This window comes from Vigna umbellata, chromosome 9 (genome assembly GCF_029865625.1).
Source record: "Vigna umbellata cultivar VRB3 chromosome 9, Vumbellata_1.0, whole genome shotgun sequence".
Taxonomy (NCBI): domain Eukaryota; kingdom Viridiplantae; phylum Streptophyta; class Magnoliopsida; order Fabales; family Fabaceae; genus Vigna; species Vigna umbellata.
Genome location: NC_142173.1, coordinates 147,815 through 163,578, shown reverse-complemented (window position 1 = coordinate 163,578; position 15,764 = coordinate 147,815). Strand labels below are relative to the sequence as shown.

At 32.5% G+C, this 15,764-nt stretch overlaps 1 protein-coding gene and 1 pseudogene across 1 annotated transcript; one reads left to right on the top strand and one right to left on the bottom strand.

The window, feature by feature from the left end:
• Positions 1 to 482: 482 nt before the first annotated feature.
• LOC124846123 (uncharacterized) lies at positions 483 to 4,797 on the bottom strand (annotated as a pseudogene).
• A 1,714-nt stretch (positions 4,798 to 6,511) lies between these two features.
• LOC124846124 (uncharacterized) lies at positions 6,512 to 14,806 on the top strand. The gene is made up of 16 exons (XM_088099759.1): positions 6,512 to 6,710; positions 6,956 to 7,033; positions 7,766 to 7,815; positions 7,937 to 7,990; positions 8,167 to 8,219; positions 8,829 to 8,901; positions 9,479 to 9,540; positions 10,119 to 10,187; positions 10,909 to 11,014; positions 11,734 to 11,798; positions 12,010 to 12,110; positions 12,982 to 13,077; positions 13,662 to 13,729; positions 13,875 to 13,920; positions 14,296 to 14,372; positions 14,509 to 14,806. The coding sequence occupies exons 1-16, from the start codon at positions 6,567 to 6,569 to the stop codon at positions 14,513 to 14,515; spliced, it is 1,149 nt and encodes a 382-aa protein (XP_087955885.1). The 5' UTR covers positions 6,512 to 6,566; the 3' UTR covers positions 14,516 to 14,806.
• The last annotated feature ends 958 nt before the right edge of the window (positions 14,807 to 15,764 follow it).

The window sequence follows — 15,764 nt, the reverse complement described above, 5'->3', positions numbered from 1 at the left end:
AAAATATTTTATTTTGATTTAATATTTATCATTACTTTAAATTGCTACTTTTTTTTATATAGTTTTAAGTAGATCAATTATGACTATGAATTGTTTCCTACGTGCAACGGCATCGTGCATTCTGAATTATTGTGCAGGTTTAAGTAATACAGATCCCCAAAACCCTCCACATCAAATTCACCTGGAAGTTAAAATAATTGCAGCGTTGTCGATAGTACCGTAAACGATGAGCATGATTCTCACTCATTTGATGTTGAAAGGGCTAAATCAAAATTGACAAGTCAAGAACCTTTAGATGGATAGGCATCGTTCTGCATATAACTAAGCCCTGCATACCTATATTTTGAAGGAAAGTATTTTGCTTTACTGTTTGTAGTTATAAGATCAGAAACGACATTATAACTGCAGCAATAAAATTGAAAATCTGAAACTCAACACTGTAAAACTTGTAATAAGTTACAGCCCAAGGAAATTCAGTCCGAAGTTAAAAATGAACAGAGACGCAAGTATGGGAAACCTGTTTCAAGTGGAAAAATACCTTGCAATTTGAAGAAAAGGTTGGCCGTTTCACAATTTGATGAATGAGTCATTTATGAGCAACCTTACTCAAATAATAACCTGAAAGCCCCAGTTTGTTTCTTACTGTCATACTTAAGCAGAACCAATGCTCTAAATTATGGGTCCCAAACTGAAGCTGATGGTGACCAAACAGTCACATACTATTACGTAATATCAATAAGCAAGCTTGTGGAGACTACGAGCAGGACCCCTACCCAAAAAGAGCAACTTAAATGAGCATATTTGTCCTTCTGAGAGCTAGAAAATGATATGAGGAAGTCTCTTTTCAGGTACGAACGATGTCAAGCACTCCCTGCGGGAAAAAAAAGTACATACAGAGAGTACGAAATGGAAATACTTCCTTGTCTTAATGTTGTCGTACCAATTCAAAATCTATAAGCTTGTTAAGTCTGTAGTTGACCAACACAGGCTAGTGGCCATAACCCACATGTGAGGCAGCATAATCCTCAGGAGGCAACTGTATCCAAACGTGAAAAGCTGCTTCACCGCTAAGAGTTTGTTGCCCTGTAAAGCTCATACTCCGCAAGGGAGAGAATTCAACAAGAAAACTATCTTTCACGGACCTGATTGCAGTTCTTTACACCTGCCAACTTCAATGGAGCAATAACACGTGCTTCATTTTTTTATCTTCAACTCTTCATATAGTTGTTGCCTGTATCTGGCGCCTGGGACTTTGTGACCATAATTTAGTTTCGATTCAAATGTGCGCAGTGGCCATTTATTTGCTAAAAGCTACTCTTCATATATTCCGTATCTAGGTTAAATTAAAGTAATATAAGAGAATATGAATGAGATATCATGATGCTAATTAGTAATGAACCAAATGGACTAGCATTCTGGCATTGTTTTGTTTTTATCACTTGCCAGAACAAGGAAAATAGGCTGCTGTTTAGTTCTTAAGTAACTTTCCAAGTTTATATCCATCTCTAAACTTCAGTAAAATATCAGTAATGACCAAACCTGACTACTTGACTTGAAACTCCTGTTAATTTCTTAAAGAAAGGAACTTATTGACCGTCACCACTGGTCCCAATTGCTGAAAGCAGTGTAGTCTTCAAATCATTGATATCCTTAAGCAATTTCTCATTCTCCCAGGTACTCCTCTGTATCTGAACTTGTAATGCTGCATTACGGGGCATGGGGAAGTGGATTGGAAAGGTTACAAAACCTCACTGTCAATAATCAACATCTAATACTTTATTAACTTTAATAATTAGTTTTATATACCAAAATTTGTGCAGATATATTAAATTCCCTGTGTATGTCGTCTTATATTTGGTTTAGAGTGAGAAAATAAATTATAAGTAAAGGATTAGCAAATTATCCCAAACAGCACAAGCAATTCTCACACAACACAGATACAACAAAAAAAAAAATGTCTCTTGCCACTAGCGATACACAGATCACAAGAGAAATTTAAAACCTGTTTTCCTATTCAATTCTTATATTGATAGTAATATAGAACTTTCATTGGACAAAGGTTAAAAAATCTACCTGAGTTCGAACTATGAAGATCTTCGAGAATCTCCTCCACAAATGCCAATACTGAATTTTCCAAGACATTATTTTTCTTATCCATAAGTTCAATTTCATTTTCGAGGGAATCTTTCTCCAACAACAAAGATCTCACTTCACAATCTTCTCTCTTGTCAATTTCTTTCTGAAATTCTAAACATAGTGTTGTAAAAGCTCCCCTGTATAAAAAGTAATCACTCAGTCATCAAAAATTGAGATGTAACCGTTACAAAAGATAATGTCACTTCCACGGAGGACTAACTTCATTTTAGAATTAGATCCCATGATGAGAAAGCTTGAAGTGAGGATTCAAATTGTATTCGAAGATGAAATACATAAACACACAGACAAATACATGAAGGCACTAAGGCATATGTTCTATTATATTAGCAACATAGCAAGCAAAGAGAAGTGAGAAACTAGTTTCGAAAACTATACTCAGTCAGCTAAAGGATCATAGAACTGGTCCTCAAACTAGATCTTATATTACTTTTAGAAATAACACGGATCCCATACTTCGTATGAATCTCCGGGGACAGTTTTTGTCATTTCAATTCCTCAAAGTGCCCCAAAATAAATGCGAAGACATATAGCAATCTTATAGCCTTACATCTACTTCAAAACTGATACTTCTTGCTTTATATGATTGATTTTTGAGATATGTTGCCGCCTATGAAAAATAACTTCAGCATTTGCTGGCGGAGTTACGGAAAACCCGGTTCAAAATTGGACTTCAATAACTTCATCTATGTATACTAATTAAGTGTTTATCAATACCGTTTTTCATCCATTTCATTAACGATCCCATCTCGCTTCATTCTAAGACTGCATAACTCCTTCTCCAAGGTACTTGCTGAAGCCTTTAAATCAGCTATAAATGAATAGAAAAACATTGTGACTATGTACGTAAGTTGAACAGCAAAAACAAGATCTCCAATCTATGAATTGTTCAAGGAAAATTAGCTAAAGATCCAAATTCCGACAAATGAATGCTCTCTAAAGTAACTACTAACTAGAACTTCAAATCTGCAACATTTATTTCGTTCAGAATTAGCTCTTGTATATGTAAGCAAACATCTCCAGAACGTCGGAAAAGGGACGGGAAACTTTTTTTGAGGAAGTAACATACATATTTAATTTTGGATGAATAAATTTAATGTCAATATAAACTACATAGACCAAGATTCATGAGTTTGGAAGAAACATATTATTGGAGTGCGCAGAGATAGATATGTTGAGTAATACTTACATTAGTGGAAAGGCTCACACATATAGTATCAACAGTTTGAATTGGATGTAATGTCACATTTGCTTATATAGTTCTCTCGACCTAATTTGTGGTGCAAGTCTGACAAAAATGCTCACTGTTAGATAAAGATGTGCATGTGGAACAGCATTCAAGCGACAACGACCCATACATCTAATCTTTTGAGGTTTTAGGTTAAAAAAATATATTAGAGGTAAATATGTAAACTTAACATGGAGTGAAAAATCAAGACTATGAACCTGTTTGGATAAAATAATGTGTTTATAGGAGTTTCCCTGTTGAAAAGAAAACTTTATTTTTTTAAGTAGCGAAACTCTCAAAAATATTTCTAACATGTATCCAAACAATCCCTGCACTGCCTTCATTTTTTTCCAAAGGGGGAGGGGTTAGTGGTACTAAGACTCATTTCATCAAACTTGTTAATTAACAAGTCCCAAAAATCCTATAGTATGTTATAACGATGTCTATGGACTTTTCAAATGAATCTGATAGGTGTGTGGGGAAAAATTATTGTGTGACTCAAAAAGAACTTGTAGCATCGGACAAGGTCTGCGACATTAAATATAAGAAAGTAAGTCCAGAAAGAAAATTTCCAGAAATTTCAAGCTAAATCACAAATTATATTTGCTTTATCAAAAACAAGTTGCTTTTCCGGTAAATATTTACATATTTATTTAAATAATATTTTTGTTACTAGTCTATTATAAAATAAAAAGCACATAACTAGGTCCTAAAATCCTAGACTAGCAGGAAGCAAAAGAAGAAAGTATCAAGAGTAGTCTATTAATTTTCGATCAGTTGATTTAGGATTTTTCACTCATGGATCAACTTATAGATGAATAAGGAATTTGAACCGTATATCATTACCGAGCAAATCTTATAAATAGAAGTGCACACGTATAACTAAATTATTTGATTGCCAAATGAGGTTTTCATGTTGTTTGTTTCTAAAAATTCAGGAATTAATTGATGACAGCAAACATCTAATACAGCAATGCATGTAACTAACTGAAAATTAGAAGATGAAGAGCGACTTGAAATTAGCAGAGTCTATGATATACCTGCGACGGTGACGTATCCAACGGTGTCGAACTGCAAGATGGCAGAGGTTTTGATCAAATCCGCTTCCCTAGTTGCCAAATCGGCCTCGATCTCCTCGCATTTGACGATGCTGGATTCAATCTCTCGAGTAATCTCTATAGTAGCCTCCATCTCTTCGTTTACCTGCTTTTCTCCAACATAAATCAACAACGAACGAAGAAAGAAATAGAGAGGATGAACACAGATGCATACATACCTGATCCAGCATTTCCTTCAGTGATGAAATGTGAGAGAGAATCGCTCCAGAATCTTCCATGTTTTCTCTTCCTCTTTGTGTTATGCAATGCAACCAACGAACCAGTGCTGCCACCACTTTCCAACAGCTCAATACCAGATTTCCCGCGCTATTTAATGTATAACAGAAAAAAAAAATGAAGAAATAGATTAAGGATATATATAATATTTGAAAAACAAAAGAAAATACCCGTGTAACAGTTCAAATAATTCATGAGGCATATGTATAAATATAAAAGTAATAAAAATTTATTTTAATAACTAGCTGTTTACGAACAAATTAGAATATATATGAAAATCAATGCAATGGTTCTAAGCAAGTCTTATTTTGTTATGATTACTCTATAGGGTAAAAAAAGTCTATTAATTAATCGGAAAGGTATTCGAATTTTTAGTAAAAATATAAATCATGAAAGTTAATTATACAAAGTTGAGTTTTATAGCATTCATTTTTTTGCTTTTTAAATATATTTTATTCTTACATTTTTTAATAAAAATTTATCACTGTACTCTTTTAATTTTTAAACAAACACCTACTTTTTATATTTTTAATAAACATTCTTCATTATTCTTATAATTTTAACATAATAGCATAACATTCATGTCTTATTTTATTTAAAGATAACGTATTGAATAAAAATTAACTATAAGTAATGTTTTTAAGACATAAAAGTCATAGAATTTACTATAAGCAAGAAATTAAATGATTTAATTAAAAAGTGCACTATTTTTTTAAAATGTTCTTAAATGATATTAAAATTTGGAAAGGATTCATATAATAGAAATCCATATTCGATTTTGCATATCACACGCAACAGTTGGTCAAATTTGCCGAACAACTAATAATAGTATTGCAAGGAGTGGAAAGTTATATTATAATATTGGAACTAGTGAATTGAACGGAACTATAGTACTATTAAAGAAAATAACCCATTTATAAATAACACCAAACATAAAAAAAAAAAAGTTGATAAGTTAAAAAAGAAAGATAATTAAAATTTCGTATGACTATATATCAGTCACAAATGAAATGATCAATTATAATTCGAATTGTATAGCAATGTGTAAATTTGATCAATCATCAAATATACTAGTCGATTATAAATTAAAGTATATTAACATTAATATTAATTAACTTATGAATAAGTAGCGTAATTAGATTATAACTAATAATTAAATTATAACTAAATCAATAGTAATTAAAACTCTACCTCAAAATTTATATATTAATTATTAATTACCAACTATAGATTCACTTTAACATTAGATTATTTTCTAATCACTAAAATTGACCTAAAATCCACCTAAAACAAAAACAATGAAAATACTATTGCTTCTAAAATTATAACCCATCTTTTTCATCAGTTAACTTTTTTTACAAGTAGTTAAATTTTAAGATCTTTTCTACACTGTAGTTAACCTTTATATATATATATATATATATATATATATATATATATATATATACATTTTTTAAATAATTAAACCAAAATTGTTTTAAATTGTGTTCATATGGAAATCCGCTAAAGTAGGGAGATAGAATAATGGAAGTGTGAAGATGACTTTTGCATGTATTGACAATTACATAGGTACGCTAAAAGTTAGGATAAGAAATTATGTACATTATTATTTTTTCTTGTACGAAAAATAATTCATGTTTTTGACATGTATGTCTGGATTCATTTTAATTATAAATTCATGTAAAAAGTACTTTTTCTTCCTAAAAAAGTATGGAAAATACTTTAATAAATAACGTATACAAGAAAATAAGAGTAATTTATTTAAATAATAATGTGACTACCCTTTTGGGTCTTCTCTTCTTCTACTCAATTTGAAAGGTTGTTCTCATTTGAAATCAAAAGAAAGTCCCATGAGCATGCAGACGCGGACCCTCTTTCGCTTCCCCCAACCAATTTCTCAAAACGCTGTCGTTCCCCGCTACGCCATGTCTCGTTCCTCCGAAACCTCCTTTCCCACCCTCACCACTACGTCTATTTCATTCTTTCAACTCCAAGTATCTGTTTCTCTCTCTATCCTTCATGTTCTTTGTTTTCGTTTTCCATGTTTGTGTGAATTTTTAGAGACCGCAATCGACGTTCAAGTGGCTTTCAGCTTTAAAATATTACTATCATTCGTATGATATTTGTTTGATCCTCTGTTATTGTAATGCCTTGCTTTGTTCGCTGATGGCTCTGTCTTTGTTTTTGTACAGTGCCGTGTGTTTGTTTGATTGTTGATGTTCTCACTCCGTTGTAACAGGATAAGAACGCTGACTTGTCGTTGAAGATTGAAGAAGGCTTTGGACCCAATGGGTTGGGGATTCTATCCGTCTCTGATGTATGCGCTACTGTTTCACGTGTTTGTTCACATTTTTCAGTTTTAATCGCTGGTTTAGTTCCTACAAAATGTTTATATTAACCCATATTCCTGGAAACTAGTCATTTTTGTCTTTACACGTGCACTTTTTATTATCCGATTTGGTTTTTACAATTTTGGTGCGCAAGGATTAAGATGAATTAAAAAGTGTGTGTATAGAGATTAAAATGGTATACGAACTAAATGAGTAATTAAACTTGTTTCAAATATAATCACTCTTTGTGTTTAATCCTCTGTTTTTCTTATGGGGAGGGGTTATAATTCGTTGATTTCTGAAGTTGCTCTTAACAGATTTAATTGTTGATGATGTTTGGATGTACAGTTGAACCAAGTCTGTAAAAGATCATAAACTGAAACAACAGTAACTGAAAGCTGTGTCTGTAGTACAGTTTACCAACTGTTACAGTTATTATTTTTTTTTCATTGAACAATGTAGTGTAGTAGCACTTACTTCCGAAACTGATTTTTTTGTACAAAGCCCCTATACTAGTTTATATAGTTGTTTCTTCTGTTATAAATTGGGAATGGGGTTATGCTATGTCCAGTTATTGTCATAAACATAATTTTTTTCCTTCATAGTGATGATGATAAAAAATGATGTAGCATCTCTGGAGCTGGCAAATCCTGTGTGTTGAATTTCTGCCTGCATTACAATTTGTGCTGTCATAATTATTTTATTGAAATTGATTACAGGTTCCAGGATACCCTTCACTGCGCAGAAATCTATTGCAACTTGCACCAAGGTTTGTGCTTTGAGATGATGTCACTACAAATATTCCAGGCGCACTAGTTTTAAATCATTCAAGGAGACCACTAGAAGATGATGTTTTTGTTGATGATAACATATCTTGAACTTTTGGTCAGATTGGCGAAACTTCCCAAAGAAGTAAAGGAGGATCTTGAAGATCCTAACAGTAGGTAACTTATCTGTATTTAAGACTTCTTACTACTAAATATTCACTTTGCATTGCATTTTCTGCTTCGTTCATTTGCATTACATATGTTTTCTTCTGCCGTTAGTTCAAGGCCCTGTGGCCATAGCTTTCTGTGGTGGCAAATAACTTATGCCGTTTCTATCCACCTTTAATTCATAGGTACAATTTTGGTTGGAGTCATGGGAAAGAGAAACTCGAGTCAGGGAAGCCAGGTACCTCTTTCATCTGTTTGACATAGTAATTTTTGGTCGTTTCTCTTTGAAGCCTTGAATTTTTTTATGGGTTAAATTTTGTTTATTGCTATGGTCTCTGGTGTTTCAACTCTGGTTGATACTTAGATGTTGAGAAAATGTGCTTTATTCTGCACAGAATGGTTTTCTATGGAGACCAGATTGGTTGATTACCGATCAGATGCTTTGAATTAGAATCCCACACAGATTTGTCAAAGTTATTGCTGTAGTTACTGTGCCCATTGGAGAAATTGTTACAATTGCTTTCTGGAATCAGGATGTTAGATTGTTGAAATATAATTTGATCATTCTACACATAAATTATGATTTCCACTTGTATGGGTTACAGCATCAAAAGGAAAGGAAGACATGCTCTGGAAGTGACAAAAGAAAGTAATGATTGTTGTGTTAAAGTTCTTAATAAAATTAAAATCTGATCTATAATTCTAGTTAGTAAATTAAACTATATGATACTAATGATATTATTTAATTTGTATCCGTGAATTTGGGAATTCTGGTGTCTAGTTGCTTGCATGCATGCATTAAGTATGTCTATTTTTGTTATCTACTTCTTTTATTCCTGGAGTGCAGATATATTAAAGGGATCTTTCTACGCCAATCCCATACTTGATACACCTACAACAGAGACTTCTTTGCTACAACGGTAATGATAGATGAAAACATCACAGATTTTTCATTTTTTTTCATATTTATTACATTGGAAAAAACTTAAGTCTAATATTGGTTAGAGAGATAGGGGCAAAACATCAGTATATGAGTTGGAACGATCTTCATATTGAGTTAAGTCCAAATCCCAATTCTATAATAGTACCCAAGATGTATTAAAGGAGTCACCCGCCATAATGCTGGACGTGAAGAGGTTTATTGGGGAAAACATAATACAGATAATGTTAAGATACAGTATATAATTAAGAGACAACTCTTCACTTTACAAACCAGTTTTGTAGAATTGAATTAAATCTAAATCGAAATTTAAGATATTATAATTCAATTATTATTCTTTTAGATGTGGCATTGACATAATTTATTACAGAATTATACTGAGTTATCACCTCAGTCAACAGGTTCTTATTTATCATATAGAACCATTGTGGTTTACGTTTTTATTGTCATCTTATCCTTCTTACTTTCTTAGTGGCATTTATATTATATTGTGTTGTTCTCTCTGAATCTCTCTGTCTATGATCATGCGCATTTCCTTGGATTTGTGTTTTCTGCAGGTATCCATCATATTGTGGATCAAATATATGGCCTAGGAACACTTTACCGGAACTTGAAGTGGGTAGGCCCTGAACCTGAACTGATTCTGTTTACCTAATTTGTGGAGATATATATTGCTGTGTTTATAGATAATTTTTTTTCCTGTATTTTTACACGATGATAAGTTATGCCTTTGCGAATGCAGCAATCAACTTTTGTTGTTTCATTCTGCATGTACCTATTGTCTGTTTTTTGCGACTCTTTACAGGTCTACTGTAGATGCTGGAAACATTAATTAGCGTAATTTACACTTATTGAAAGAATATTTCATGTTTGACAGAGTTAATGTCTTGAAAATTACTAAAATGGAATTCTTGGTTAAAATATTTCCAACCAATAATTGGTTTCTTATTTATCGTCTTGAGCAGCTGAGTGCTTCCTAACGTGTTCTCACCAACATTTCCTTTGTAATTTTCTTATAGTCTTTTCATCGTTTCAGGATAGATGATTAAATTATTCTGAACTAAAATTAACCTGATATTCGTACTTCTTCCAAACTATGATTACGTTAGTGGATGATAATAAATTGTCTTGGTTTATTTTTTCTTGATGCTAAAGTGATTGGTTGCAGTTCATCATTTATTTATTCTCAACGTGTAGCTTTCAAAGCACTTGGCATGCTGATATTTGATGTCGGATTGATGTTGGCATATCACTGTGATCAATATGGTAAGACAGGAAGCACTATTTTATTTGGCTTTAGACTTGAATGGTCTATGGTATTCACCAGGCTTTCTATTTTATTCCAATAGCTGCCTGTGGGAAGTCCGACTACTTTTTTGCTTATTTATTCCTTGTAAAGTTAATTTTCAGTCCTATTTTGGAATCAAGTAAAGATTTTTTTTTTCGCTAGTTTAAGTGACTTATTTATAATAATATAGAAGCTCTTAGAGGTTTTACATGGCATAAAAAATAATCTGGTATAGAAATTCTTTCTTGAAAATAACAGGATTTGATTTTTATCCCCTGATATCTCATGGAATTGTTTTAAAGGATATAATACTGTTTCATTTTAGCAGTAGTAGACGTAATTTACCTCAAAGCATTTTATTCCTTTTTCCCTCACTCGCATTGCTCTCTAAGCTAGGAGTCATCCTTGAACGTAGATCTAATAAAAGGGTCACATATCACAGTGTTATCCATTTACATGCAAAATAACGTTGGGCGTAAAGGGACCCAAACCCCCCTTCCATTAGAGATAGAGCCACAAAAAGAGTATGCTAGTGGAGGGGAGCCTAAAAAGAGTATGTAAGTGGAGGGCAACCTCACCTCACACTGTCATGGCAATTGTCACTCACCATTTCTTTTTGTGCTCATAACAACCCATTGTACTTTTGTTTTCACTTCTATTTCTGTCCTAATACATTGTCACACTCAAACAATTTGTCAGTATCGAGAGGGATGAAAACTCGTAAGGATGAAGGTCTGGAATCAATACTTCGTCGCTCCCGCTGTCACAAAGGACGTTTGCTATATTATTTTCCTTCCCAACAAGGGTAAATATGTCGTAAATTGTCTCCTTGCTTGTTATAAGATTTCTGTCATAGATAGTGTTCTCTAGTATTTTTTTCTAATTGGTGACATTAAAGTCAAGACAATGGTAAACCTTAAATTGTTTTAATATTAATATTGTAATTAGATTATGGTTTTATTATTTCAAAATCATTTGAACTAGAATGATATCACATTAAAAAAACATTATGTTGGTTTTTTCTTTTACATAAAAGTATCTATGTGGTTTGAATTTATGATCCTATTTAATCCTACTAAAACCCCTCATCACTAAATCAATCTCACTGGCTATTTGGTATCCTTATTTTAGTTTAAACCCTGATTATAGGGTTCTAGTAGAGGTTGGACATCTAATAAAATTATCATCATGTCTCGAATTCTCAAAAGACTGGGATAATTGAGGTACAATCTTCATGCTAGAGTAAACATTTTCTATACTTAAAAGTTGTGAAGGAGATTGAATGTGATGCTAGGAGGAACACTTATATTTTGATGGCTGTTTAAAGGGCATAACATTTCTTTCTATGTATAGCCTGGAACCGTAAAGCTTTTCAGCTCACTTCAAAATGCTGTTTAGAGTATATTTTAGTTCTAAAGTTTAATAAGTATAATATAAGTATATATACCTGAACAGCACAGACATTTCTAGTTGTACATGTTCATATGCATGAATATATATTAACGAGTTACAAATGTTTAACAGAGATCCAGATGGTAACTCTTTGTCATCATGGTGTGGATGGCATACTGACCATGGTTCACTGACAGGTTGATTATATGTTTATTGTTATAGGAAATGTGTTGTGCTCTCATTTTTTTCATTCAGTGTAAGATTAACTTTTTATACCTTATCTTCCTAGTTAAACTTAACTGGAGAAGTTCGTGGACATTAATAAATTAAATTGTTGCAAAGAGTAACAATATTATAGTTCTTCAGATGCTATCATTTGCCTAATTTTCATTTCAATTCAATATGTAGGTCTAACTTGTGGTATGTTTACGAAAGATGGTGTAGAAATGTCTTGCCCTGATAGTGCTGCTGGCCTCTATATTCGAACAAGAAGTGATCAAATTGTCAAAGTATAAATTCTTCTAGAATTACAAGTAACATTAGATATATAAATTATTAAAAAACATAATTGCAACATTAATTAATACTGATTCCTGGTTAATCTTTCTCTCAATGTGAAGAACCCGTCCTTTCTGGGCAGTTAAGTGTTGGTGAAATTTATCCTTTCTTCTGACATTGTTGAGTGATTTTGGATTGGAATTTTTTTGTGAAGTGGATTCAGATGCTTTAGATAGGGATGGTGCAATTTTAGATAGGGAAATGCCGGTAAATCACTCTTTAATAAGACGTATGAGTGACTTCGATGATTTAGTAACTCACGAATTTCATCCAATAATGTCATGTTCAAAAGAGTATATTGCTAGAAAATTACATAATTATTAAAAAATTACATAATTGCAACATTAATACTGGTTCCTGGTTAATCTTTCTCTCAATGTGAAGAACCCGTCCTTTCTGGGCAGGTAAGTGTTGGTGAAATTTATCCTTTCTTCTGACAGTGTTGAGTGATTTTGGATTGGAATTTTTTGTGAAGTGGATTCAGATGCTTTAGATAAGGATGATGCAAGTTTAGATAGGGAGATGCCGGTAAATCACTCTTTAACAGGAAGTATGAGTGACTTCGATGATTTAGGAACTCACGAATTTCATCCAATAATGTCATGTTCAAAAGAGTATATTGCTAGAAACATTTCCTTTGGTAGATAAATATGTCAATTCATATGACAGAATATAATGAAAAAGTTTGTAACACGTGGCTGCTAGAAGTATTCCTTAACTTAAAAAATAATAAAATCATTGCTTGAATTATTGCAAATTTGAAGCTTAGACTTTTCGTGAATGAGTATAATGCATTTAGTCATTGTTTTTTCAATATTATAGGTTGTCTTCGGAGTAGATGATATAGCATACCAAATTGGTGAAACCACTGAAATACTTTCTGGAAGTTATCTTTGTGCAACACCTCATTGTGTTCAGGTAATTTAGAAATTCCAATGACATACATATTTAATAGACTTGTAGAATATGTCATGGTCATCCCGTCGAAGTTGTTTCGTATATTCCCTCTTCTGTCTTTATGCTTTGCATCACTGATAGCTTGTACACATGCTAATTGTTGATGTCATAATTATCTCTCCTGATGTTCTTATTCTTCAGTGATTTTCAATATTCTGAATAATGCTTTATAAAGTTCATTTTAGAAGAAAGTGTTCCTGTTTGTTTTCCATTTATTTACGAAGTTATGGGATGCTGGTAGTTTGAATGTTAGATAGCATTTTCTTAGTTTGCTTGGAGATCTACTCAATCTTACATAGACAGATACGTGCTTAATGTCCATGATGTAACAAAAAAAAAAGCGTAGTAATAAGTTTGATGTCAAATATTTATTGATTAATTCATTAATATTTATATACAAATTTTTAAAGAACTTTGCCTAGTGTTTCCCTAATATTTGGCATCTATCACCAAATGCAATTTCTTTAACTCAAGTATTTCCTTTTTTTGTTCAGTTTCCATAAGCAGTTTTTTGTAATAAAATGTGAATGCTATGATACTTTTAGGCTCCCAAGGGGGAGAAGTCTTCTGGCATTGAGCGCTCGACATTTGCATTATTCATGCAACCGGACTGGTATGCTCTCCAAGTCTGAACAATAATGCTGGACTGTTCTGTTGCTTAAATTATGTCAGGAGCTATCTTCTGTAGAAAGAACATTAGGGAAATCTCAGGTCAGTGATCAGTTCTATAATAATGTGTCATTAATTATGCTTTACAGGGATGAAAAACTCAATTTCCCCGAGGAAGTTCGCATTCATAAAGAGGTATGTATTATTCTTGAGCTCGTGATAATTCTTCACATTTAGCATGAAATAACTTACCATGAGATTTGAATAAGTAAAAGATGACATTAAAAGAAAGAAAAGAAAAGGGAGTGACTTTTGCAACATCATATGTGGCATGCTAGGCAATAACATTTCAGGGTTCCACCCAAAAAGTATGGTTTTTTACATAACCATTTAGTAACTACGAATCCATCTCACTTTGAAATCTGTGATGTTAGAATTCTGCCTGGTATAATCTCGGTATGTTGATGATACGGCCTGAACCTGCTGCTTCCTTTATATTAAATGAGGTAATCCTTGTTTCTAATGTCAAAAACGAGCTTATGGGCTGAATTTTTATCATTTCTTTTCCAGCTTATTCCATCAAATTCTGCCCTTACTTTTGGAGAGTATTCAGAGATGCTGCTGGACAAATATTATCACCAAAAACAGTAATGTTTACATCTTGTCTATTGATGTTGATCAAACTAACCTATGTTTTTGGTACTTGTTTTAGCTTCATGTATATCTGTTTCGTTTTCCTCTGGCTCTCTGCTGATAATTTGATTTACTGTTCCTTTTTTGCAGGACCTAGGGTCGATCACTGGTTGAAGAGACTTGACCTGTTAATTCATGGGACTAGAATAATATTGTGTAAATGTGTAGTCGCTATTAGATAGTAGCAAAAAAAAGGATAGCTGGTTGACTTGTTACTTATATGCCAACAACTATAACTAGTTGGGAAGAATTAACCTGTTACTAAATCACGGGACTGAGAAAATTGTGTAAATAACTATTGGATAATAGCAAAAGAAAAGGAAAATTATCATAAACTACGTAGAATGAAAGTTACTGTACAAACCAATGTTTGCTTTCTTATCTTCAATTGTGAAGCCATGTAATGATAAAACCTATTTGTGACAGGATATAAGCTCCGAGTTTTAAAGTACAAGGAACAGCATTAAAAGTTTGATCACCTTTCTAAGATTTGGACATCTTAATAAATGCATGGATTTCTGTACCACATCTTTCTCTTAGAGAAAACTTGTCGAGCAAACATACACGAATCCGCAGGCAAACACCGGCTGATGGATCAAGTTTAACTAACAAATTATCTACAAAATTTTAAATTTTTAGTTTACTTTAACAAAAGGAGATAATGTTTTTTCTTTAATTATGAGTCTTTTTTTCTCTTTTGCGAAACCAAACAAAATTAGCTGTCTCTTTCACCAACTAACACAAAATCAAACACAGACAAGAAAATGGCCACCTAATGAGATTAGTAAATATTTTGGGCTGTCAGACTAATACACAGTCGTCACTATGGAATTTAATTTGGGTAAACTCTAGAAGCCTCACCGAGTCCATTAAAGAAATAACAGTGGTTTTATATATAGTGGGTTTATATATATAATATATATACACGTGTTAGTTATAGTCATGAATCATATGATAAAAAACTATATAAAATACTAATAACTTAAGATTTTATGTATCCAAAATTGTGATAATTAAAGGAAAGCAAACACTAAAAAATATGTAACCATGAATAAAATCTGAAGAGGTTAATTAAAAAAAAAAAAACACCACACTGGATTTAAAATCTTAAGATGTTAAGTTTTTTCATGTTCTTGTTATTCATAGGTTACTCGATTTGATTAAGGTGAGAGATTTCACACTTGCATTCATACACTGATAAAAAATAAATAAAGTTGAACTGGGCATAATAATTTATTTTAGGCCAATATTCAGTCTTCTATTTTGCAAGGGTCCTGAGGGTGACCAGGCATATTCAATAATTCAATCTTATCTCGAATGAAGTAGCCGACATATTGTTTTGTGCC